Source organism: Atta cephalotes, assembly GCF_000143395.1.
Source record: "Atta cephalotes unplaced genomic scaffold scaffold00019, whole genome shotgun sequence".
Lineage (NCBI taxonomy): Eukaryota > Metazoa > Arthropoda > Insecta > Hymenoptera > Formicidae > Atta > Atta cephalotes.
Window position 1 is genome coordinate 3702394 of NW_012130083.1, and position 25040 is coordinate 3727433.

A 25040-nucleotide genomic window follows, 5' to 3' on the forward strand; every position below is an offset into this window, starting at 1 on the left:
GAGAGAGAGAGAGAGAGAGAGAGAGAAGGCGGGGGAGAGGAGAGGAGAGAGAGAGAGAGAGAAAGAGAGAAACGAAGCATCGTTTGGACCTTTTGAGCATGAATATACGCGTCCGCTCATCCGAACACAGACTGAACATGACTCGATGATATCTAGAATGATTCTGGAGGCAGTATCAACGGCGTGTAACGACGACATGCGTTTAGAAATAAGGGCACTGGTCTTTCGCTCGAAGCGTCGCGCACCAACCTCCTGTTGAACAAACATCTTGGACGTTATATCTTACGAAATGGAACTTCAATCTAAATTACCAAAGAGGAATAATGCTGTCTACCGAGGTTGGCTATTCGAAAAAAATTTCTCCTCCAACAGAATCAAATAATTCCCCCCTCCCCCATCCCCTCTGCCCCCCCGCAAAAACGAGAAGGAGACTATTTTCTAACTAAGTTTTGATTCTCTTCCGCGGAGCAAGCATATATTCTTTCATTGTGCGAGACACTTCTGTATGTGTATTTATACACTCTGTAAACTGCGAACGTATCACGCGATTTTGCTCGCTCTATCGAAACGATCGAGAGAGAATAATGTCTTTTCATTCATTTAAGTTGGTATTCATAGCCCATTCTTATTTTAAGAATCGTCTTAAATAGTAACGTCTTAAGATACTAATAAGCAAAGTTGTCATAAATTCCTCATCTTAAAATTCCATAATTTCTCCCTGATTTTTTGACAAAATTTCGTTGCTTTTTTGTTCCGATTTAGAAATCATCAAATCGTTTTATTATAAATAATTTAAGCAATGTAAATTGCTATTGTTGTTGACACTTCTTTCGTTTAATTGTTAAATTAGTAATATTCCTAAACTGCGTAATGCACATTACATTTCTTTAAAGCTAAGAATTTTAATTTTCCAGAAAAGTTTGCAAAATTTCCTGACTTTTCTCTGATTTCCTTAATCGTTTTCAACTTTCATGACAAAGCTTTTTTGAACTTCCTTGATATTTATCTGATTTCCAGTTTTATGACAATCTTGAGTCTCAAAGTTCTGTGATTGGCTTAAAATATTTTAAGATTGTACTAAAGATGGTTTTAGATATAAGAATTGACTATGAATATTAGTTTTAGGGAATCATTACTAAGGTGATCATTACTAACGTCTTTTCTCGCGAAACGATAACAGAACGATAATTAAGCAAACATTAAACGCTAAGAGCACTTATTTTCACAAGAATGCATTTACTTGGGCAACATTATGTCGTTTCGAGTTTAAGGGCGGCGACGATCAAGAAAGAAACCGGCCTGTTATGTTTAAGTTAAACCGCGTGTGTTACATATATCGCGATTGATATTACCGTACTTCTTATTATTTGAACATCGTTTCGGTTCAGTTTCTTTGGCACTGTTTTTTTACATTCTTTCTCGGCCGGGTTGTTAAGACGATCGATTGGTCGGTCGACGGAGGGCGAGAGTGTTTAATCGAACGTGCTTGCTGAAGCTCACGTAATAACTCATAGCTAACGAAGAATACCGCCTACTGATTTACAACGTAATCATAGCGAACATTATTTACAAATAGTACAATTTACAAAGGGCACTGACTGGTATAACGTGGTAACTACAGACCTGAAAAAAAAAAAAAAAACGCTCAATATTCGATCGTGAGTCTTTACCGAGGCATTTTATGCACCAGTCGAACTTCTGTATGATACAGCGTTATTAGAGAGAAGCATTGAAGTCTGAACTGATAAATATATTAGTTGTATTCATCACAAGAATAGAGAGCATAAAAAAAAATGCAAAAAGATATTATAAAAATGCAAATAAATATTATAATATATCAATATTTTATTATATCTTTTAATCATATTTTCTTAATGCAAAGAACTTGAGCAGAATAAAAATATTTATAATCACGAATATAATGATTTAACCGACTCCTTTGTTTTTAAATAAGGCCAATAAAAATTTCAATAACATTCAAATTTATGCTCAAATGTCTGCAATATATGTACATATAAATAATTGGAAATGTTTTATCAGAGCAGTTTTACTTGCTCAACGCTGTGCCATACGTTCAATTAGGGCAAAGTTTCCTCTCTTCTTCAAATATAACATTTTTCCAACATTTTGCGTAAAGACTCTAACAGAAATATCATTTCTCATACATTACGCGTTCTTAAAAAGAGTTCGCATGGTGCAATGCACATTGTAACATTACATGAGATTATTTATATCTACAATGACTTTCGCAATGCATCATTGCACAATGTGCAATGCGTATTGCACAACTATAAGAGAAATTCTACAATATCGCTGTTTTGTAATAAAAAGTTCATTCAATAACAATGAATTTTTTAACATTTTCGTTATATGTATATATATATATGTGTGTGTGTGTGTGTGTGTGTGTGTGTGTGTGTATTAATCCATATAAATAACTAGATGTTATAAAACAAAGAGAAATCGATAAACAACCCGGAATCATCTAATATTCAAGCAGTTGCCTCATGAACTCAACTAACAACATTAGGTAATAATGTAATTATTGCATGTTTCGCTGAACAGTATACTATATGTATCAGAGAGAGAAAGAGAGAGAGAGAGAGAGAGAGAAAGAGAGAAAGAAACGTAACTTGTTAAACGACATTCTAAACTGTCCTATTGCTGATCGTAAGTTATTTAAATTTAATAACTTCACATCCAATAATTCTATGAGTGTGTGCTCAGGAACATAATACGAGGAAAAAAGATCGCGAACGTGAGTATAAAATTTCTGCGAAGAAAAAAACGTAATATGATTAATTCATTAAAATATTCAGCAGATCGTTTTTATATCTAAAACTTTTCGTAAGAGCATTTTACACCTGACGTGTCCCTCTTATATATTCCCTCTATAGTCCCTCTTATATATTCATGGCTCGACGGATGGCTTCGGGCAAATTATTCGTAGTTGTTAAAACAATGTGTTAATGAGCAATAAAAAGACTAGGATTGTGCGGAGAAAGTCATGAGAAAATGATTTATCATTTAAAACATAACGTTAAATCGTTCAATCGCTAAAAACTGTCAGGCGTTTCAGCTAACTTTTATAAAGCATGTAAATAAAAAAAATAATAAAATGCTAAATTTTGAAAGAATACTAATGTATATTACAAAAATTTTTGAATTTTTGTTTGTTGTGATACACCATCTACATGTAAAATATAACAAATTCATTAGATAATGTATCGGATATGTAATCTATTTGCACAATATTTGTGTGAATGAACAATTTAATGATATCCCAAGTATAACAGATTAGGCAAAAAAAATATTAAAAAATTTGGCACCGTGAATTTTCAATGCAAATCAATCGAAAAGATTGATTCGGAAATCCTATTCCAATGTACTCGATACTTTTCATTTGAATAATATAACAACAATAGAGCAATAATTGAATAATATTAATAGTTACAATATAATTGTTAATAATAATAATTAAACAGAAGTATTTTTTTTACATTAAATACTGTACACAACATATGATATTGTCGTTTAGTAATTATTAATAATGTTTGATAATTATTATAAAAACTATATCATATTAATTCTTTTTCTAAAAAAAATTTTTTTTTTACGGAAAAATACTACACCGAACGCTTCTTTCTTCATTCCTCATCAATAATTAAAATTTAAAATCACGAAAAAACTTGCACAACGTATTGTATATACCATATCTTTTTATAATCAAAACTATTATAAAATCAAAGTGATTTGGCCTTTAAAAAATTCACTAGTTTACGTAACTTAAAAAATAGTTAAAATTATATATACATTTTTACTTGCTTGAATTGTTAATTTACACGATCATTAAATTTCTTTTGCTTTTCTTTTCTTTTCCCTTAAGGCTGTTTATCGTCTCGTTTTTTTTCTTGTCAACCGACCATATCTATCAGATAATCAATACATTATCATAGAACATATCAGCGAAGGCAAAAAAAGAACGAAGAAGTAACAAAGAATCTTAAATTCACGAAGTACTATGGTCTCTCTCTCACATATAGGAAGGTAACCCGATTTTCTTTTTTTTTCAAGCCCTTTCTCAAGTGCGATGAGCAACGCACAAATCGCGAGCGAGATTCGTGCCAGCTCATGGATAAAAAGTATGCATGTATATGTTATAAGTGTTTTGCGAGCCAGTTTTCTTTCTTCCTTCCGGCGGACAAAAAGAAACCCGGACGTGGCACGCGGTAAGCCTTATTATCTCTTGGACCCTCTTCTCACAATCATATCTATTTTTTTTCTTTTTTTATTTACGTACTCTTAAAGTGGACGACACACTTGGACGTGCGCACGGTAAGTAACTTATTACAGAGTTTAATTACTTCTTTCCCGTTGCGCCTCTTCTCTCTTCGATTTTCTACAATGTCTTCCTCGTTACAGGACCAGCTTTAAATCTCCGTACGTCCCCGCACACAATTTTATGTTCGCTGATCATCAGAATGCCCTTATTTCCATTTTTCTATTCCGAATGGGTATCTATCGCTTGAATGTACTCGATTGTCAACAGCCTTCATGCAAGTATTTAATATTGATCGAAGTTGATGCGCGAGCCTTACCGTGATGACGAGAGTCGGCGAGATCGTCGCCGTCGTGGAAATTGTCGCGATCGACGAGTCTTGCAACGGAGACGTGTGGAAGATTTGCAGGAAGAGTATTTCGCGTACGATGTATATTCATCATTGCAAGATGCTTTATGACAAATATTGTACACAAGATCTTGCATCGAGCCATTTCGAGTCACTTGATTTTCCGGTGATAGAACACAGGAGCCATATGAACCGTGAAAAATCAGCCTTAGAACATGCCGAGAAAATGCAGATTCGGCAACGTTGATAGTATCGAGGAAGAGGGGAGGAATAAGAGGCGGTCTTTTCAGTTTATGTCAGTAATGCCGATGATCGATACCCCCGATGTTGTTGCTGCCGTTGTTCATGGAGTTACTAATTATACCGTTATCAATGGTATTCGAAATCGACATTCTGCCGGCGGCGTTCTCACTGTCGTACTCTAAGATCAGTCGTTTTATATGGCTCAGCTTATTGTGCAGATAATCAAATCGTTCCTTCATCTGTTGGTATACTGGATTCTGTTTAGTTTCTTTGTACTCGCGATATATCTGTTCTTTAGTTTCCTGAAACCAGAAAAAAAATACCACCGTATGATCTTGTCTGCTTGTTCGACGAAACGCAATTGGATCATTTATGATAGAAAATTACGATATATACCTCACTCTCGATCATGTTGCCAGATTTCTTTTGATCTTGCAATAGTGTATACAAATGCGTGAAGCGATTTGCGGTTACGAGTACTTGAGAGTGCAACCTACGATATTCATCATAGTTCGCGTTGAACTCTTCTTTGTAACGCCTTTTTTGTTCCGGGTTGCTTATTGTTGTATATTCCCTGGATAAATAATTTTACATAAATATTGTATCAATCAACAAACTAAATTAACTTGTAACAATCTATGAAAAGAACATTGTTTTTCGTTATCATTTGAAACTATTTTCGCAAATTAGTAATAATCGATAATGTAGCTAATATACTTACGTGCGGTAGTCGACATATTGCCCGGTACTTCCCAGCCTTTCGAATCCATCAGTCGGCAGCGAGACCATCGCAGTGGTATTATCGGTATAAGTAGGAGCGCTAGAGGTTTCACCGTAGATACTTGCATAGCTGGCGGTACTATTCCTATTCCTGAATTCCCTCTCTCTATTTCTCTCTTCTCTCGCGCCTCGACTCCTATCGCTCCTGTCTCTCCTGTCAATGTGGTCAATCACGTTGCTCGCAATTTCATTGGCTATAATGACACCGCCGTCGTGTCTATCTCCATTCGGATGGTGGTTGCCCCTTTCACTATCATCAGGCGACAACGGTGTCAAGCACAATGATCGATTGGAGTCGTTTGGAACTGCGGTGATAGCGGAGACTTCACTATAGACGTTTCCAGTACCCCGCAGTACGTCACTGTTTGCTGTCCTTTCGGCCCGGTAATCGACGCGGTTGCTGCTGCTGCGTTCACGCTGCAATTGCTGCCTCGATTCCCAACCGTCGAAACCGCTACCGCCGTTGTTACTATTACTACTACCATCACCACTATTGCTGTTACCACAACCACTATTAACGCCGGTGGTACGATCGACGATACGGTCACCACCAGCGGTTGCACTAACACCACTGTTATTATTACTATAACTGTTGCTGCCTGATAGCCTTTCGCCAGCGGGGATGAAGGAGATAGGCTCGGGTCTCTTATAGTGCGATATCCGCGGCTTCTTCGTTGGTAATCCGTCGTTACCCTGATAGTATCCTGGTCTCTTGTTACTAACCAAATTGGGCGGAGGTGCCGTGATCGCCGGCGGTGAGCCCGCATGAATGGAATTGGGTGACTGACCACTGCCTAAGAGTGTAAACATGTACAAAAGATGTATTATTTAAAATAAAGTTAAAATAAAGTTTCATATTTATATATGCAAATAACGTGATGTTGATAGTAGTAGTACACGTACCGCTGGAACCGCCGTCACTCGAGCCGGGTGGAGTAAGGTTTTGAGGTTTCCGTCTCCTCAACATTGTCCTTTCCTGCTCGGTGTAAAAAGGCCAATCCTCCTGCACATCGTTCCAGATGTGCCTATATAGGTGATACGTGTTGTCACGCATGTAAGCTACTTGCTTCAGAAGCGTTTGCATGACGGGTCGCTCTCGTTCTCTCAAACCCTCTGGAATTTGTCGACATATATATTAATATATTGTCGACTATTCCGAAAAATTGAAAACATTCAAATCTTATTTTACCTTTTTTTATGCGTTCGTAAAGCTCGGGCTTTTTGTAGGGCCTCAAAGCAAGGACATGGATAAGTCTTTCCCTATTGCACAAAAAAAATTCAAATCGCATTAAAATCTTTTTCTAAGAGATATCAATCTTTAATAAATTTTCCTACTAATTGTGCATCCAATTTGACAAGCTTTCGTCTTATTAATCTACAGAAAATTATAGCTCAATTAATCTGCGGAAGATTATAGCTATGTTTACTTTCTCTGTCTTTGTTTATCTTTTATCGGAGCATGACTTATTCTCATGCTTTTATAACGAGACACTTACTTAAGTGGCCTGCGCATAATGTCAGAAACTGGTTTTTTCTCTTGATTGTGAGCCGCCGATAGATGGTTACTACTATTACTATTACTACTACTATTAGCGATCGGCTTGTTGGTTGAGGCTTTGGGCTGACTATTGCCGGAAGTTGGAATGCTCATCGTAGATTCCCGATGCCTTGCATACGATGACGGAGGAGGTATTGTTCTTCCGGTTCCTTTCACTTTCACCTTGCGTCCGATATCTGGACCATTCGCTTTGATCACCCTCGTGCTGAAAGAGCAACATAATTTCCATTGAAATAAATGAAAATGCAGAGTTAGGAAAGCTTGCTTTGCTTTACAGTTATTTACAAGTTACTTGTAATTAATTTTTTATTATGAAAATTAAGTGCAATTAGTTCGGGTATTTTATTTTTTATGTTATTTTTTATCATTTGCTTCAATTTTGTATTACTTTTTGTCAATCAATTTCAATAACAAACATATAAGATAATCTAAAAAATAATTTAGAAATCACTTATAAAAATAACTTTAATCCTGTAAAATGTATGATATTCTAATGTGTTATTTAATTAAATAAAAAATTGGAAAAAATTAAAAAAAAATTAAAAAAAAGATAAAAAGCGTATATGTTCTTATTTTGACTTATCTAAAAATATTGGTATAAAAAAGCTACATATTTCTAATATATTTATTTAGAGGAAATATAATAGCATAATTTATTTCGTTATGTCATTCGGCAAGGATGACATATTCATATTGGCGAATCTTTCATTTCCTGTATATTTATGTACGAAATTATGTCTTCGCGCGATGAGCTACACTTTTATTCATACAATTAATACAATTTGCAACATCACTGACATAGGGGTCCGATCGATTGTCTGATTATGCAATTTTCTTTGACGTAAATGGCGCGTAAGCGAACGCAATGATAGAGGCACGATGAAGAGAGGCGGAAAAGGGTTCAGGCGTGATGAAATCGCACTTGTGAGGCGCTCTTAGCCTTGGCCGTGACGACTAAACAAATTAGCTGTAGGCGGTTTAGAAATGGAATAATAAGAGCCCCAGAATAGACTAAGTCGAACGGACGGACAAGAGGAGTTAGACAAAATTACGGATACTATCTTGTATATTGATGTATTTATGTAGCGAAGGATAAAAGGTGACTGCTCCGAAATTGAATGAATGAGCCTCGTAGTATCGCGACAGACAACAGTGTTGTGATTGTATATCGCTAAATATAACATCACCTGAAGAAAAGGAAACATTCCACGAAATAGGAAACTTCTCTTCTTATATATATATATATATATATAGTCAATGATGCAGAGCCAGATGAAAATACGGAGCTTTATTATTTATTACATATGCAAATTTTAAAAATCCATTTGTTTGCAAAAATTTGGATAAACATCCGTATTTTCTGACAATAAAAGTTTTGATAATTTTAATAAATGATATTTTTAAGTGTGCACATACACACACAACATATCGATAAAGATATTTATATATAAGCATCATTTATTCTATCAATGGATGCGAACGCTCACCTCTGTGATGTATCTTCTATATGTGTTTCTGAATATATTTAAAAAATCCCAGAATATTTATAGATAACGTAAACCTCAACCATGTACGACAACGTACTATTATTCAAGGTATGTCTGTCAACTAAAAGTATATCTTCGGGCGATATTCTACAAATTCTCACGATATCACAGGGACGTATGCGCGCACGAGGCTACTCGTAAATTCCTTCTTGAATCGCACGAACATCCGTTAGGAGACCGTATCTACAGGCGAAAGTTTGTAAGAGTAAAAGATCACGAAGCAAGGATTATTTACGATTCCGCGGCGCTTCGCGGAGGAAAGTCCTGAAAATGGAAGGAAAGGAAAGCGATCGCGTCTTTCCAAAAAGAAGAGAGATCCTTCGCTCGGAGGATCGAACGGTCGCCGACGGCTGTATGTCTCATTCCTCAAGGGAGTATCCTTACCATTTGTTCTTGTTATTCTCCTCGACGACCGCCATTCTGTGCCTGGTGGTCTCGTAAACGTCATCGTTTGCCTGTATCCGCATCTTGTACGGTATAGCGCCGAGGCTCTCGAGGCTTCTACGAGAAAGAAGAGCAAGAAGATAATGAGAAGATAAAAAGAAAAAATAATAAGAAAACTACAAGAATCAGGATAAGAGGCAATTCTTTAAGCGATTCCCGCATTTTTTAATATTAAATTAATGAACAAGAGTGGAACATGGAAAGATCGATTTTTAAAGTAGTTAAATATAGCTTTTAGCTAAATATATAGATTGAAAATAAAATTATAAAAGTTAAGTGTAATGAGCAATGCTAAAATAAATTTTGATATTCTATAGCAACTAGTTTGAGTTTCCAACAAATTATTTTGATGGTCCAACAAAATTATTTTCAAATTTGTATTTTTACTATCAGCAAAATTGTTCTTTCAGTGTATATAAAATATAAAAATATATAAACACAAGAGACGCGACTCTTGATTTTGCCAAAGTATTATTATTAGTAAGTTATTACTGGTTGTCGTTATTGTATTTATTGATGATACGTTATGTATGTATATAATTTATATGTATGCCTTTATACGATACATTATATCATATATTTATACACGTATATAATATATCGATTTATTGTTGCTCGGAAAAATGCAGTAAAGCAATCAGAAATGAATCAACGAGCAAATCGAAGCTCAATTTATCATCGACATGTTACGTTTTTAACATCAATTCGTCAAATCACCGGATCGTATCGTCGGACGCGGTAAGCACTAGTAGCCAGTATTACTGAATTGGTTCTGCTGACGCAAGCATAATCGTCCACGAGTGTAGTCGCCAGTAGCCGATACCTGCTAGCTCACTAACAGCGCTTTAGTGTGTCAAGTTGCCACGATAAAACCACCTGCTCAAGGATGCTCCAAAGTTTTTACGTCGCTCGATTTAGATTGCGAATTACGTTACGACGCTTACGACGGAAGATTACTCGAAATTACCGTATCGCGTACCGAGTCCATTCACCGAGACATTATTTCTCTGTAGTTATAATGAATCTCTGTAGTTACAGCGAATAACCGCTGTGACATACATAAAATAAAATTTGTCTACTTATCTATCTATCTAACTTTCCTACGAACGAAAATATAATAACATCGAGGAATTAGACCACCTGGTTAAATAATAGACGTAAAGCGATTTACTTCGCGGCTCTCAGCTTCGAGTTTCTCTTGTATTCAGATATATTTTCATATCTGAACGATATGCTGAACGTACGAATGTAATACATAAAATATCTCGCAAGCTCTCGTTATACCGTAATAATCAATACGTACTTAGGGCCGGTCTGTTGAGCAAGCTCGAAACCACCCTGGGAACCTTCCATGTCCTGGCTGCTGGAGATGTTAAAGGTGAATCTGGCCACTCCGTTGATGGATGGAATGCTGAGATGCTGAAATCAGAACGCAGAGCGTGCGTGTTAGTCGTCGTCCTCTTAATAAGATTGCATTAAATTACAAAACAACGACCTATGCGGCGGTATATGCGTGCGTATAACGTCTCTCTGTGCACAGATCTATTGTATATATATATATATATCTCTTTTTTTTTCTTATAGCTGCAGATATACAACCGCCATATATAATACATGAAGTTCACCTATGTATCTGTTCAGCTATTTATTTAATGTCTCACTGTTCGTCAATTTCACTTACTTCTCTCTTTATTTCTCACATAAACTAGAAAGTTTTACGAAATAATAATGTTTTCAATGTGTGCTTTTAAATTTAATTCCACTCGAACCGTTTAACTAAATAAAATATTCATATGAGCATTTTCTCTAATTTCAGCATATATTCAAATCAATAAAGTATAATAATGGCGCAATACTTAAGCTAATGTAGATTTAATTCGTAATAGAAACATATATTTTCTGACGTTAAGAAATATATGGGTTCTTGGAACTTACTAAAACTTTTGTTGTTGGTTTTATTTTTTTAATTTTTCAAATTTAAAATTGTAAAGAATTAAATTGTGAAATACAAAATTACTTCAAATCGTTACTATTTAAAAATTAGGAAAAGTTCCAAGATCACCAGGATTCACGTGTTCCAGTTACGGGTTAAATAAGTAAAACTGCAAACATCGCTAAATATTAATGTGAATAAATAATAAAATGACAAGCGTGCGATTTGTTTACTGCCGCATAAGTGAACTGATGACATTTATGCGTTTTATATTAAATTATATGGACTGAACACCATCGAAGTATAATATATTCGCGATAACGTCATTTATACCGAGCGACAAGTCTCGGCTCGTTTGCGCTCCTCTCTCGCTCGCTGCATGTGCATTGGGCACGAAATCGATCCCCGATCGACGTTGCGAAACGAGAAGATTGCGGCGATGGGAACGTGAAGCGTGTCGTCGTTTGCGGAATTAGCGCGTAATTCGCGTAATCGCGGATAGCTGTCCCCGACGACTACCGATTATCGTCCGACGTTGAATTAGACCGAGGAGAAGATAATACCAGCGAGCGGAGCGCGCGTCTAGAAGTAAACAGATCCTAATCGGATTGTCGCCGGTAGCACGACGGTGGCATTTCGATGACGCCGTCAGATTATAAAGGAATTCGAGCGATCTCGGATCGATGTAGCCGCGCTAAGCGCAAAGTGCAAAGGGATATAACTTTCAGGTCAGATTTCGCGACGGTGACGGGAGAGTAAATTCAACTGTGGTTTAATCTTCCCTTTGAAACGCTATTATACTACTGTTCCAAAGAGATAATAAAATATTATTAACAATAATTAACAATAATAATTGGAAATAACGGTCTCGGTAATCTAAGGCTTAGGACGCTCGCATGAAATGCAAGAGATCCAGTTCAACTCCCGGCCGAGACAATATTTTTCGTAATAAGTTTATTACAGTTTTTTAAGATTAAATTTGGGAAATTTAGGAGGATTATTAATATTTCAGATTAATTGCGTTGAAAATCCGACATATCGGCATGAAATTATAATTTCACGAAATTAATTCATTTAAATGAATATATATAATAATTCAACATCTTAACATTCAGAACGTAATGGCGTTTTGTATTTAAAGTAATGTACCTAAAATATTATTTTTATATTATTTTTGTAGACTCAAACCAGTACCTACTAGTTCAATTGTTAGATATTTCAGTAAAACCGTCTCTTAGTACACATACTGTCATTAAAAGTCTGTTTATGTTCCATTTGATTCACATTCTCTTTTGCGGTTAGTTTTTCTTTCTATTTTTGATCTGTTCCGTATTTTTGCTGTATGATTTATTTATCTTACCTTGTGCCGTAATTGTCTTATTTTTATTGCAACATATAAAAGTAAGATAGAAAAACGTAAACGCAGTTTTGCTAGTGTTTTATTTTTTACAAATACATTTTTTTATTTATCTCTGTAATTATCCAATTTATTTATAAATCAATTTTGTATGTACGCAACAAAGTATGTATTATCTTTATAAAGAAGAAAAAGAGAAAAAATTTTGCATTCGATATTTTGTATATCGAGAGCAAAATGCATATGTATTTAAATAACAATAAAAAATATATATACATGCGTTTCTATTTATAACAGAATGAACTATATATATGCAATGACCTTTAAATAATTCTTTTCTTAATAAACGAGTTAATGCAATATTATCTTGCATTAACTTGACAGTATAGCAAGTGAAGTAAAAATACATGTCTTTAAAAGCCTGGGAGTATAATGAGAGTAATATGATGTAGTAAGTCAACACAGAAAAATATATACTATGCAAATAATAAAACTTGTTTCAAGTATTTCAAAAGTTCAAATACATATATATAAAATGTACCATCCTGAAAGTGCTCCTCCTAAAGTCAACGATGTTGATTACCAAAATAATTAGAAGTAAATTTGAGTAAAACTCAATGATTGCCATAGAATTGACGTAAGAGAGATCTGCGTGACCTTTTTTCGCAAATCAATTTCATCGAACTCGATCAAGCGTAACTGATCATTTCGCAACCTTTGCGTATACCGCCCCTCCGACTCTCGTTTCTCATTCCTCCCTCGCCCTGCGTTGTTCTACTCTCCTCCCTTTCTCCGCGTATTACGCATATGAAATATCTTTTCCTCTTTTCTTGCATAATTTTTATACTGAAAAAAATTTAGTTAATTTTAATAAATATTTAGTTGAATACTGCCAATTAAATATTTATTAAATATAAAGATATATTTATTTTTTATACGAGAAATGTTAATTTGATTTAACAATCATTTTTTTATTGAACAAATATTTACTTACTGTAAGTAAATGTTTAGTTGGCAGTATTGAACTAAAATATATATTTAATATATTTATTAAAATTAATTATGTTTTTTTCTCAATGTACGAACGGTGTAACACAACAATTGCGGATACATAATGTCATTGTAATCCATAATTGGATTAGAGAACTTTAAGTTACAGTGATTGGATATCAGAGTGCTTGATTGATCTATCATTTCTTAGCATTTGCATTAATCGGAACAATATAACACATATCTCTTCCTTTCTCGAAAATAAATGATATTCTCTGATGTCTAATCTGATAGAATCTCTAGTTGAGGGGATTTATTGGACTGGAGGTGGCATTATTGAGACTTCCTTTTAAGAAAAGACTTCTGTATTGCAACAAAACACACAAACTGGATGGACTTTGAAGTCCACTCCCTCAAGTTTATTACATCATATTGAGACTCAAGTTGAGTTTGAAATCTATGAGAAGAAAAAAGAAGAAAAAGAAGAAGAAGAATCAATCTCCAATTTAGATGTGATGTAAGAATACAAAGTGTATATAATATTGTGCATAATAATACGATTGAATTAATTCGACTAATTCCTAATTACAAAAATTTGAATAATTGTACACCTGATATTTTTTCATCATGAGTTTGAGAAACGGCAGCGAAATGACAAGTCGAATCGATAAGGACGTTCTAGTCACGTGGCGAGAAGACCGACATGCGTAGGCGAAATGTGGATGATGATAATGATGATGACAATGACAAGACAACTAACGTGATGCTAGCGTACGTAATACTACTTGAGGAGCAGCGAAGAAGGGAAGGCAAGCACTTCTCTCTCACGGGCATTCGCGTATCGAGGCCATAGGGGCTCTTCGAGCTATCTCCCTCCCTTTTACTCCGATAGGATGGATATATCGTTGTCGTTGCCGTCTCTTAAACGAAAGGTCGAATCGCACGAGAATGCGATATGAAAGTTTTGTGAAGGGAACAGCGACGGGGTGTAACCGGGAGCGCTTATTTAAATTTCACTGCGCGCACGGAAGGACGGCCGGTTTATCTGTCTGGTTTATTTGCCTGGCTGGACTTGTCTCGTCATAGCTATATCGTCTAAGATGAGATTCGCGCGAGATCCCATTGTACAGGTCGTAGTACAAGTATCACCATCGGCCAACCGGTTTGAATTCTCACGCCGTCATTCAAATACATGGGAGACTCGAGATCGCATGAAGATCTCTCGATCAAGGGGAGTTACTCGGAGATTATCATCCTTAGACGAATCTCAGCGGAGACAGCGATCCCTCAATCTTCTTCGGAACTTGAGAAAACTTCTTTATTATCATAAACCTGTTTGATTTTTCTAATTACTATAGCAGTTTAAGTTCGTAATATTCGTATCGAAAAGTTTAATGTGTGTACATAGCTATAATATCATATAATCTTGTTTTTATTCCATATTCCAGTAGTTTATTTTAATGGAATTTTAATGGGGAATTCCATTAGCAAATCATCTACACGGAAAGAATAGTTTTGCTAAACTATCTAAAAATTTAGCTATTATATATTAATAGATACACATCTGAAAATAATTTTGTTTAGAACATTAAAATAATTATGTAGGATGATCAAACTGGTTGCTAGAATATCAAAACTTGTTGCAATATTGCTTATCATGCTCGAGATCCAACACAATTATTTTGATAATCCAAATTATTTTCAGATCTGTATATAGATAATGTTTTAAATACTTCAGAGAGCCAAATCATCTTTTTCATATAATTTTAACAATAAATTTTAACAAAAAAAAGAAAAAAAAAAGAAACAAGACGTTATCAACCTTGTATTAAGGAAAATCTGAATTATAAATTAATCAGAGAATCCACGGATCAAAGTTTATCAGATTTCTTGACATTATTACGTATAATGTCATTGAACATTGAGAAACAATCATACTCTATTGAACATTTGTGTCGCGCATGTACAAGATGTGACGAATCGAACAATGTGCAAACACCTCTGCTTCTCCTTATTTAAATTCTCTCTCTCTCGATATCGAATTGCATTTTTCGCGTAATGCCGATTCAAGTAATGCCGATAGAGGAATAATTTCAATCACCGACGATTTATTTCAGTGCGGCTTTCCACGAATGGTACAGATAGTAGTAGATCGCCCACCTACTCGCGTTGCCAGGTTGGGATTATTTCGGTTCTTAAGGCCGCAGCTGAACGAACGGTAACTGCCGCTCGTTGCATTTGTAACATTCCTGCGTATCATGAGTCGTCGCCGACGAGTCATATCTCATCGCCTACCGTCGTGCCGGATTATTATACTTGCGAGCAGCGAATCACGAAATTAAGTATAAAGCATAAATGAAAAAATATCAATATATTTAAGTTCACCAAAGAATCGTAACGTTTGTTAATACATCGTAGGATTTTATCTATTTAATTATCAGAAAATATTTGGAGATTATTTAATACTTTTGGAGATTATTTAGTACTTTATTCAGATGTTCATCGTTTTGCTATTCTTTTTAATAAATCTTGCACGATTATTGTTTGATTTATAATACTAACGCGTAAATTTCACGTAAAAACTATATAACGGAGAAAAAAATGTGTGTAAATCAAATTTTAATAAATATTTATTTGACTCTAGTACTAATTACACATTATTTCCAGTAAATTAATATTTACTCATTAATAGCAATAAATCAATATTTACTAATATGCTAGTTAAACATTACTTTCAGTAATCAATTTATACTTATTCAATAATAAAATGATAGTTATGTTAAATTAATAGTTTTTGTGTTAAGTACAAAACACAGTAGTACTATTTACACTGGGAAAAAAAAAAAACTTAAATTTCAATTTGAAAATACAATATCTTCTTTTGAAAGAAATTTTTATTGATTCAAAGAAATAATTTTTTTGAATACGAACAAAAAGATATTTCTTTAAAATTAAAATTTTTTTTCAATATCAATATATATATATTTTTATTATTTTTATTTAATATTTTTATATTTTTATATTTTTATTTAATATATCTTTATATTTACCTAGCAAATTTAGTTAGTACTATTCGAACAAATTATTAAAATTTAATACATTTTTCAATGTATCGTTTATGAATAAGAATATATGAAGAATGTGCTCTTCTTCACATTGGCTACCGCAAGTAAGATTCCGGAGGATTAGAGAGCTTCATCTGGCATGAAATGTCTGTGAGCTTGCAAATCATGCGTAAATATCATCGTTTATAAACAAGTATATCCAAATAATATATATAAAATTTTTTTTACGCAAACACAGCCTTGATCTCGCTTAATGCTTATGAGATTTCGAATAAGAAACGATAAGAGAAAAAGAGACGATAGACGCATCATGTTAAAAATTATGAGCAATTACGGTCGTCAGGCAGCCGCTGACGCGAAATACGATGAATTTACTAATAAGACTTATCTTCTCAATTTACACATCGCCAAGCGGAATATTCTAATCTTGATTTATTATTATTATTAAATTCACCGTAATCTCGCGTTATATTCATCGTCCATCATCGAAATCGCGTAATCAGTGATTTATGAAGAACATCCAAAGCAGAAAAATATATATTTTTGCGTGGCTCCAACAGCTTATTTATTTACAGATTTTCAAATACGTGCGTGTGTTTGCGATAAAGAGAAGTACAGATCGCTTTCAAGGGACCAACCGTCGCAAAAAGATGGACATTAATAATAAGTTTATTTATTTCTTTATGTTGAACGTTATGTCTGGAAATGATGTACGCCGTCCAATTCTTTGAAGAATTGGATAAATAAGTGCGCACGTCATACGCATCATGGAGTCGACGACTAACACGTGTGTAAATAATAATCTGGCATACGTCATCAGAAAAAGATAAAATGGCGTGTTTTTATTTGAAAAATGCGATCGACATTGAGAGACAACTTCGAGAGGATTTCCTCGAAGACGTATTGCGACGTGTTTAAAATCAAAGATATCGAAAATCTTTTTTCGTTAATTCTTCTGTCATTGCAAGGATCCCCGGATATCCATATCGAATTTTAAACAAGAAGAATATTTATATTTTTTTGTACAAATTTCAAATATGTAATGCCAATAACGAGCCAATATAGGATGTGTATATGAATTTATTAAATTCCTAATATAATCAAATTAAATATGACGATAATTTAATAATAATAGTAAACCTTCTAATTTCTCATTTTAAGTCAACCTGAGAACAATTACAATATATATGTGAATTTTGTTATAAAACCTTAAAAACACAACTCTTCGAACAATAAAGAAGTTTTGTACAGACTTTATCTTATTTTTTTTTAGATTTATAGCAGGAACTTTGGGAAACACATAGTAGTGAAAAGTTGAAAAATCATGCATTGATAAAAGGATTAAGTAAAAAGTGTTCTCCCTTTAGTATTATAAAATAAAATTTTATATCACATAATGAATGCTTTAAGAGAAGATTAAATTATTCAGTATATTTCCGAATCGTTTATGTCTGTTTTTACAGAGATTTTCGTCGAACATTTTTATTGATTCTCTCAATATTTATTTTTCTCTTCCATCATGAATCTGATGTACAATGTGCTTTTAGCTTCCTGTCTCTTGCTTTTTTTTCTTCTTGCCTTTTTGTTTCTTATCCTATGATTTCTATTTCATTTAGTAGAGATTAAAGTTGACGAACTTTGGACGAGACAAGAAATACGTGACAAGAAATATGACTGTCGATGAAACAATCGCAAAGACAGGAAAAAGGCAAGAAATAGGGAGGCGAAAAGGATACATTGTAGATCAGGCTTTAAAGCCTTTTCGTTGAAATATTCTTAAGCGGATTGGTTCCGAACGAAGAACAACCGGTCAACTGCAACGGCCCCGCGTAATCGATCCTCGATCGAACGCGAGAGGGCAACTTTCACTGGGCAACCGGTGTCAACCGGGTATCACAGAAAAAAAAGGAAACTTGTATGTGGGTGAGAGACATGCATGCAGTTGTGCATGTGTTGAAACAAGTATGGATACGCACGCATAAATTCATAACGAATTAGGAAAGCATGAGCATCAAGCCGACGTGAGTCGATCTAGGATATCACGGCTTATCACGGCGAACACACGTGATGACCTTAGACACGTATCTTGGAAACGCACGAGCAACGCTCGTGCATAGATACGGGGTGTGTGTGGGATTGCCAGGTGCATGATTTTAAATAATTCAAATGTATCGCGTGTCCGTACTTGCAGGGATATTAAGTATTTCTACTCTAATCTCGGTGCTTACTGTCTAGTGATTGAAATTTCTCGACAATCTGTAGCTCTTAAAATGAAAAGAATGATTTTACCTAAGCATTCATTAAGAACTTAACTAGATAAAAATTTCAAAATACAATAAATTTTATCGAATTATCAAAATAATTAGCTCAACCTCGAGAGATAAATCGCTGAAGGCATTGCGACGTACAGATTTGGGGCATTACGGAGGGGCATCACTTAAGAAAATTACAGGTATACTATAATAAGCGGTACGAAGTTATGCATTACTAGGGCATTAATGGGCATAAAAAATTGGGTACTACTTGGACATTATTGGACATTAGCAGGCATTGATGTGCGTAATTTTGATCAGCGGTTTACCTCTTACTCAAGCTGGTTGCTAGAATATAAAAAATTTTTGCAGCATTGCTCATCATGCTTAAGTCTCCTACATAATTATTTTGATGATCCAACTAAATTAATTTCAAATCTGTATCTAGTTAAATTTTTTAATATTTCAGCAAAATCGTTCTTTTCGTGTAGTTAATCTCGATTTCTCTCATTTGATCATTTTTATTTTACCCAATTAATTTCTATCACGCGCATTTTCATTTATTCGTTTAGAAAAATTGAACATGTTCTATTATTAGGAAATAGACGGACAAAATGTTATTCATTTGTTTTCTTTTAAACGAGGAGGAATAATTTCAACAAATCGATTCCACCAGGCTGAAATATTTCAAGAATCTGAGACAATTCGTTGTTGCCTCAGGTGGGAAAATACACCGATGCTTTTTCGCAGCCGTATCTCTACGTGCTCAATAGTGAAACAGAAATGAGACGAAAGATAAGCGGTGTATCCGAGAAACCGACTGTCCCTGGCTCAGGATGCAGCTCCATTTGGCACAAGGTCATCAACGTCATCGTATCGATGCCCCTTTCGTCTGTGGGAAATAAAAAAAAATAAAAATAAAAAAAAGATGCGCGTACACCGTGCGCCTCGGTACAACCGAACCAATCGGTGACCTCACCATCGTATTTTTGTTTCTCCTTTCTCTCTCGCGAATCCCTCCTCTTTGCGCCGCTACTTTACCCTACCGTTCTTCCGACACGCACACGTACACACGCACACACACACACACACACACACACACACACACACACACACACACACTCACTCACAAGCCATCTACATATAAATGACGTTAATTAACTAACTCCGCCGACCGCGAACGGTAAGCACGTTCGATTCGCACGCGCATCGACGGCGCAGAAAATAAATCGCGCTAAGTGAAAGTAACATTGCGCCGGTTTCGCGTCGACGAATCGTCGCGAAACGGCGCGTCGCATACAATCGGGTGAAACACGAAATGTCAATAAATTCAATGTATTTCTGAAATAATCGAGAGAAATTAGACAGGAATCTGGAATAAATCTTTTAAGTAAAATATCTAAACGTAAATTTTTCGAACATACGATCCTCATAAAAGTATGAAAAATGAGAATGTACGATAGTATATTACAAGAATTTATTTCAGGTACCAAGTTTCTTTTGTTCGTGGGCTTTTGGACATTTTTACGAGCTATGTCCATTCCCAGAGTTATAAAGAAGGTGGGCATTGAAATAACGCTAAAGAAAATGAAAATCTGTTTCCTTTTCGAATTACGTGAACATGCGAAATATCATATCCGTTTATTCAGATACTTCTGTTCGGTTCTGAACCCGATAATTACCTAGGTATCTCATTTTTAAGACTGTGATTACGTGCGATAAATTCTACTGTTGGCGAGTGATAGTACCTCGAAAGTTCACGAATTAAAGCTGTGTTAAGTGAAAGCCGCGCCGGATTGCGAAACCCGGTAGCGTGCAAAAAATTCGTTGTGAAGACTAGATAGACTTTAAGACGAAATACCATTTTTTTTTACCGCAGAAAATCATATTGTTACGTCAATTAATAGTGACTACTGCTTAATCCATTTATGGAATGCGCTTACATGCAAACCTTTATTTCCTATTAAAAAGAATAAATACGTGAATAAATTTCTTCCTCCAATTGCGGAAAAGATCTCAAACAATGGATCGCGAAAGATAACAAAGTGGTTTACTGAATACTTTCGCGAACCTTTATGAAGACATAGATTTTCAAGATGGGTCGTAAATATCGTATGCAGTAGATGCGCATCGGCTTATAGCTTTTATTAACTGAAAGAAAAGTATATCGACTCACAAAATGTTTTATACAATAAAAGAATGTATAATTTTGCTGAGTATCTAATTAAAAATTTAGCCAGATACAGATCTGAAAATAATTTATGGGGCTTTTAACTATCAAAATAATTAATAATATGTAGGAATTTTAATGCTGCAAAAAGTTTTAACATATTACATTAACAACCAATTTGAGCGTCTTACATAATTATTTTAATAATTAAATTTTTAGATTTTCGCAAAAATCTGTTTTTTCCGTGCATGTACACTGTTATAAATTCATATTGTTAAATTGTACACAATTATAAATTAATTTTAACCATTTCTATAGGTCGCCATTGTTCCTACATTGATAATGAGAAAAAAGTGTCTGATATTTGTAACTATAATTACATATTACTATAATTAAGATTATAGTAAGTGCTATAATATTAGTTAATAATAATCATATGTATAATTCTAGCAATAAATGTATAAGCAATTTAAAATGACTATAATTATAGTTATTATAACCATAAAATTACCAGTAAGTGTCGAAATTTCCATAAATGATTCAAATTACTATAATTTTATGATCATTTTTTGCAACAACTATATTTTGTATGGTACAATGTATGTCGACAAGAATATAAATTGTTACATTATAAATTTAATTGTATCGATATGTAAAACAAATATCAGATCGCGAAGTTATTTTCCATTGTCAATTTTTAGTGAATATAATAGAAAGGGCGCTTTCGCTTCCAACACAACAAATAATTCGTTTGCAGTTGTCGTCGCGCATATACAGATGTACGCCTTTCAACGTTCGTGTAAAACGATAGAACAAAACCATTCTTTGCGGGGCTTCCGGAGACAAATCCAGGGGACATATCGGTAAACGTTACAATTCCACCTGATTCCCACTCGTTGATATTACCAGAGTCTCTTCCGCCAGGGCTCGTTAGCTTCTTTAATTATTCAACGCCGACAACGTCTCTCCTGGAGAGATTTTACAACCGCCATGATTTTCCGAAACGACAGCGATATCCGTCACACGTGCGATATACTGCCCGTTGCGAACGTATAAGACTTAAGTCGAGGACATTCGTTTGTAACTTGCAATGACAACTACACAGAATATGACCTTGTCTAAAAATACTCTTGTGATAATCGAATCTTTTCCGTTGCAAAAGTACGTTGCAAATATAGTTCGAATATACTTGGTCATTAGATATCTGACATAAGATATCTTGCGGAAAAAAGGAGAATAATAGATTCCTTTGATATACTCGTGGAAAGACTAATGAGTGTGTCTGGATTGATACTCTCAATGATGATTGATAATTCACTTAGAAACTTCACTCAACCATCAGAAAAATTACATAATTAAAGCCCAAGTTCTTCAACTTTGCGACACCAATTTATTCAGCGGGCCTTCGCGCAGTTGTTTGTTACGCGTCGATGATCGTCGTTATGCTAGTATATTGTGGAAAATTATAGCGATTCGGTAAGAGAAGATTCGTCTCGTTGCGACGCAATATATTTAATTGTATTGCGAAATACTCGAAAAAAATTTTTCTCTCCTTCATGCAACGTTATTTAGAAGTTTCTAATTGCAGATTAATAAAAAGTCCGATAATAAATAGTTAATAGTCTCTCAGCTGTTTTTTTTTTGCGTATCTCTTTATAATCGATTACGTAAACTTCGAGACTCGCTCGTTTGCAAATGAAAGAACACTTAGACGATTATGAAACTGACATCACTAAAAGTTAATCGGTGCCACTACTTCTAAAAGGATGAAAAGTAATGAGTGCATCTTGGCGCACCAATGAGGGTATTTTGATGTAAAAGAAAGCTTTAATAATTTTTATGACTTTTCTGATCTGAATTTTTATGTAACGCGTTATGAAATGTTTTAAGTTTGTAAATAAATAATAAAATTTTAAAATAAAATTGACTTGTATGTATAATTATTTATTAAAAATAATTTTAACTATTATTATTTACATAGAAAGAACGATTTTGTTAAAGGATCTAGAAATTTAGATAAATACAGATCAGAAAATAATTTTGCTGAATCTTCAAAATATAGAAACCTTGAATAAAGCCACGAAAAGGTTTGTCATTCTAGTAATCAGAGCGTCTTACACGATTGTTTTCATGGTCTAATAAATTATTTTCAGATTTGTATCTACTAAATTTTTGGAGCTTTTAGCGGAACCATCTTTTCCATGTTTTCAAGCATTTATAAATAATCGTTATTATATACTTTCGTAAAGATAAAGATTGTACTCTTCGTAAGCAATAAATTAGAACGTTTCTTGCGTGATTCTATTTTGCAAAGAAGAAATAAAAATAGTTCTTCAAAGAAGATTAGAGAACACACATTATAGTATTTTTTAGAATATTCGTGAGTATCCTAAATTAAAAAAAATGTTTTTTAGCTTTTGCTAAAAAAATTCTAAATTTCTTACTACTGTTTTATTTCATATTTTTCAAAATGGTGAATAGCGAATTGTTGCAATGATTGACAAGAGGCGATTTACAATTAGTATTCTTCACCCGAGAAAGACCTAGACCTAGTCAAACGGCAATTGCCTAATACAGCGTCACAAATAATGCGCGGAATTGGGTTAGAAAGTTTCTCGCAGCCTTCAGTCGATCTCCGTCTCTGTTTCGAGAGAAAATGATTGATTACGTTGCTTAAAAATTGCGCGTGAAAAATATTTGGCAAGTCCAGCGCTCGCGAGTCGTTCGCGCATATCTTTCTTCTTTGCTTTATAAACCTAAAATTCCCGAGAAACTTTTTACGTTCTTTCAGATTTATGTGCAAGCTTTAAGGCACCTTCAAGGCAAAAGAATTATTAAAATTCATAAATTGTGATATTAAAAAAATCTTAAGCAATGTTTTAATTATTTTTTTAATATTAAAATATTATGAAATAAAAAAATACTATCAAGATGCTGAAGATCGATAAATCATTACAGAGTTAATTAAATAACAAAAGAGAGGAAAATAATCTTATTTTTGATCAAGTGTTTTAAGACGCTAATGTGCATCATTATTAAATTGATCAATGTAATTTATGATGATATTTCCACCGTCAGTCTATGATTACGTTTCAAATCCAACAAATCGATCAATGCGCAGTTTATAGAATTGAAAAATGTATTTGTAAATGTATATAAACACAAGAAAATATTTTATTGCTAAGAAAAATTTTATTTAATTTGCTTTCTTTCTTTTAATGGTATCTCTAACAAAGAAAATTTTCTTGATAATCTCAAAATATACTTATTGCAAATTTTAGAAAAAATTTATTATTTATATTCAAAACAAAAATTTATTTTCTTTTGAAGAATATTATAAAATAGAAGAAACGACTTTATATATAATAAACAAATTGAATTTGTTTTAATTTAATGATATTGTTTGAAATATTAAACTAACTAGAATTTAGAATATATTTGGAATAAATTTGATGCTTGTGGTAAACTTATGATAGATTTACAAATATAAAACTTTTTGAAATACTGTTTTTGAAAGTAATTATTACTTGAGTATTTTTCTATATGAACATTATCAAGTATTATCAAGTACCAAGATCCGCTTCGATCCGGCTAAAAATAAAGGATTCTCTTATTTGATTTATTTATCAGTCTGAATTTCATTTGTATTATAAGTACGGAGTTACATGCAGTTAAGTACACACGCGACATACGGACGAGCGATTCGTCGTAATCGTACCGGGTGCTAATTAATCGGATATGCTTGTCGCCCACGTTCGATGTTTCTTGCTCGTGTTGGCACGTCGCCGATCATAAAGTGTGCGAATGAAACGAGCGATCTTGATAATTACGACGCTAATCTAAGCAATAGCAGACGTGATTACCGGCTGATTCGCAGAAAGCGACGTAAAGAACCGTTTAATTTGCACGTATTAGAGCACACATATTTGCACTTTATCGCACACGCACGAAGATAATTGTTATCTAAACTCGCTCTCGCGGAGGCATTCTCGCAAATTATCTCGCGGAAAATCCAAGACACGTGATCTTTCTTTTTACAATTAGCGCGCCCGCGCAATGTCATATCTATTAAT

At 34.1% G+C, this 25040-nt stretch overlaps 1 protein-coding gene across 1 annotated transcript in view; it reads right to left on the reverse strand.

Moving 5' to 3' along the window:
• Positions 1-4924: 4924 nt before the first annotated feature.
• LOC105619066 (RNA polymerase II elongation factor Ell) overlaps positions 4925-25040 on the reverse strand; it is a 90716-nt gene continuing 70600 nt past the window's right edge. Inside the window, exons 3-10 of the mRNA XM_012200595.1 lie at positions 10504-10619; positions 9141-9257; positions 7148-7414; positions 6841-6911; positions 6555-6764; positions 5593-6445; positions 5268-5445; positions 4925-5173 (exon numbers count right to left, since the gene is read on the reverse strand). Coding sequence (XP_012055985.1) covers positions 4925-5173; positions 5268-5445; positions 5593-6445; positions 6555-6764; positions 6841-6911; positions 7148-7414; positions 9141-9257; positions 10504-10619 — 2061 coding nt within the window. The remainder of the gene's footprint in view (positions 5174-5267; positions 5446-5592; positions 6446-6554; positions 6765-6840; positions 6912-7147; positions 7415-9140; positions 9258-10503; positions 10620-25040) is intronic.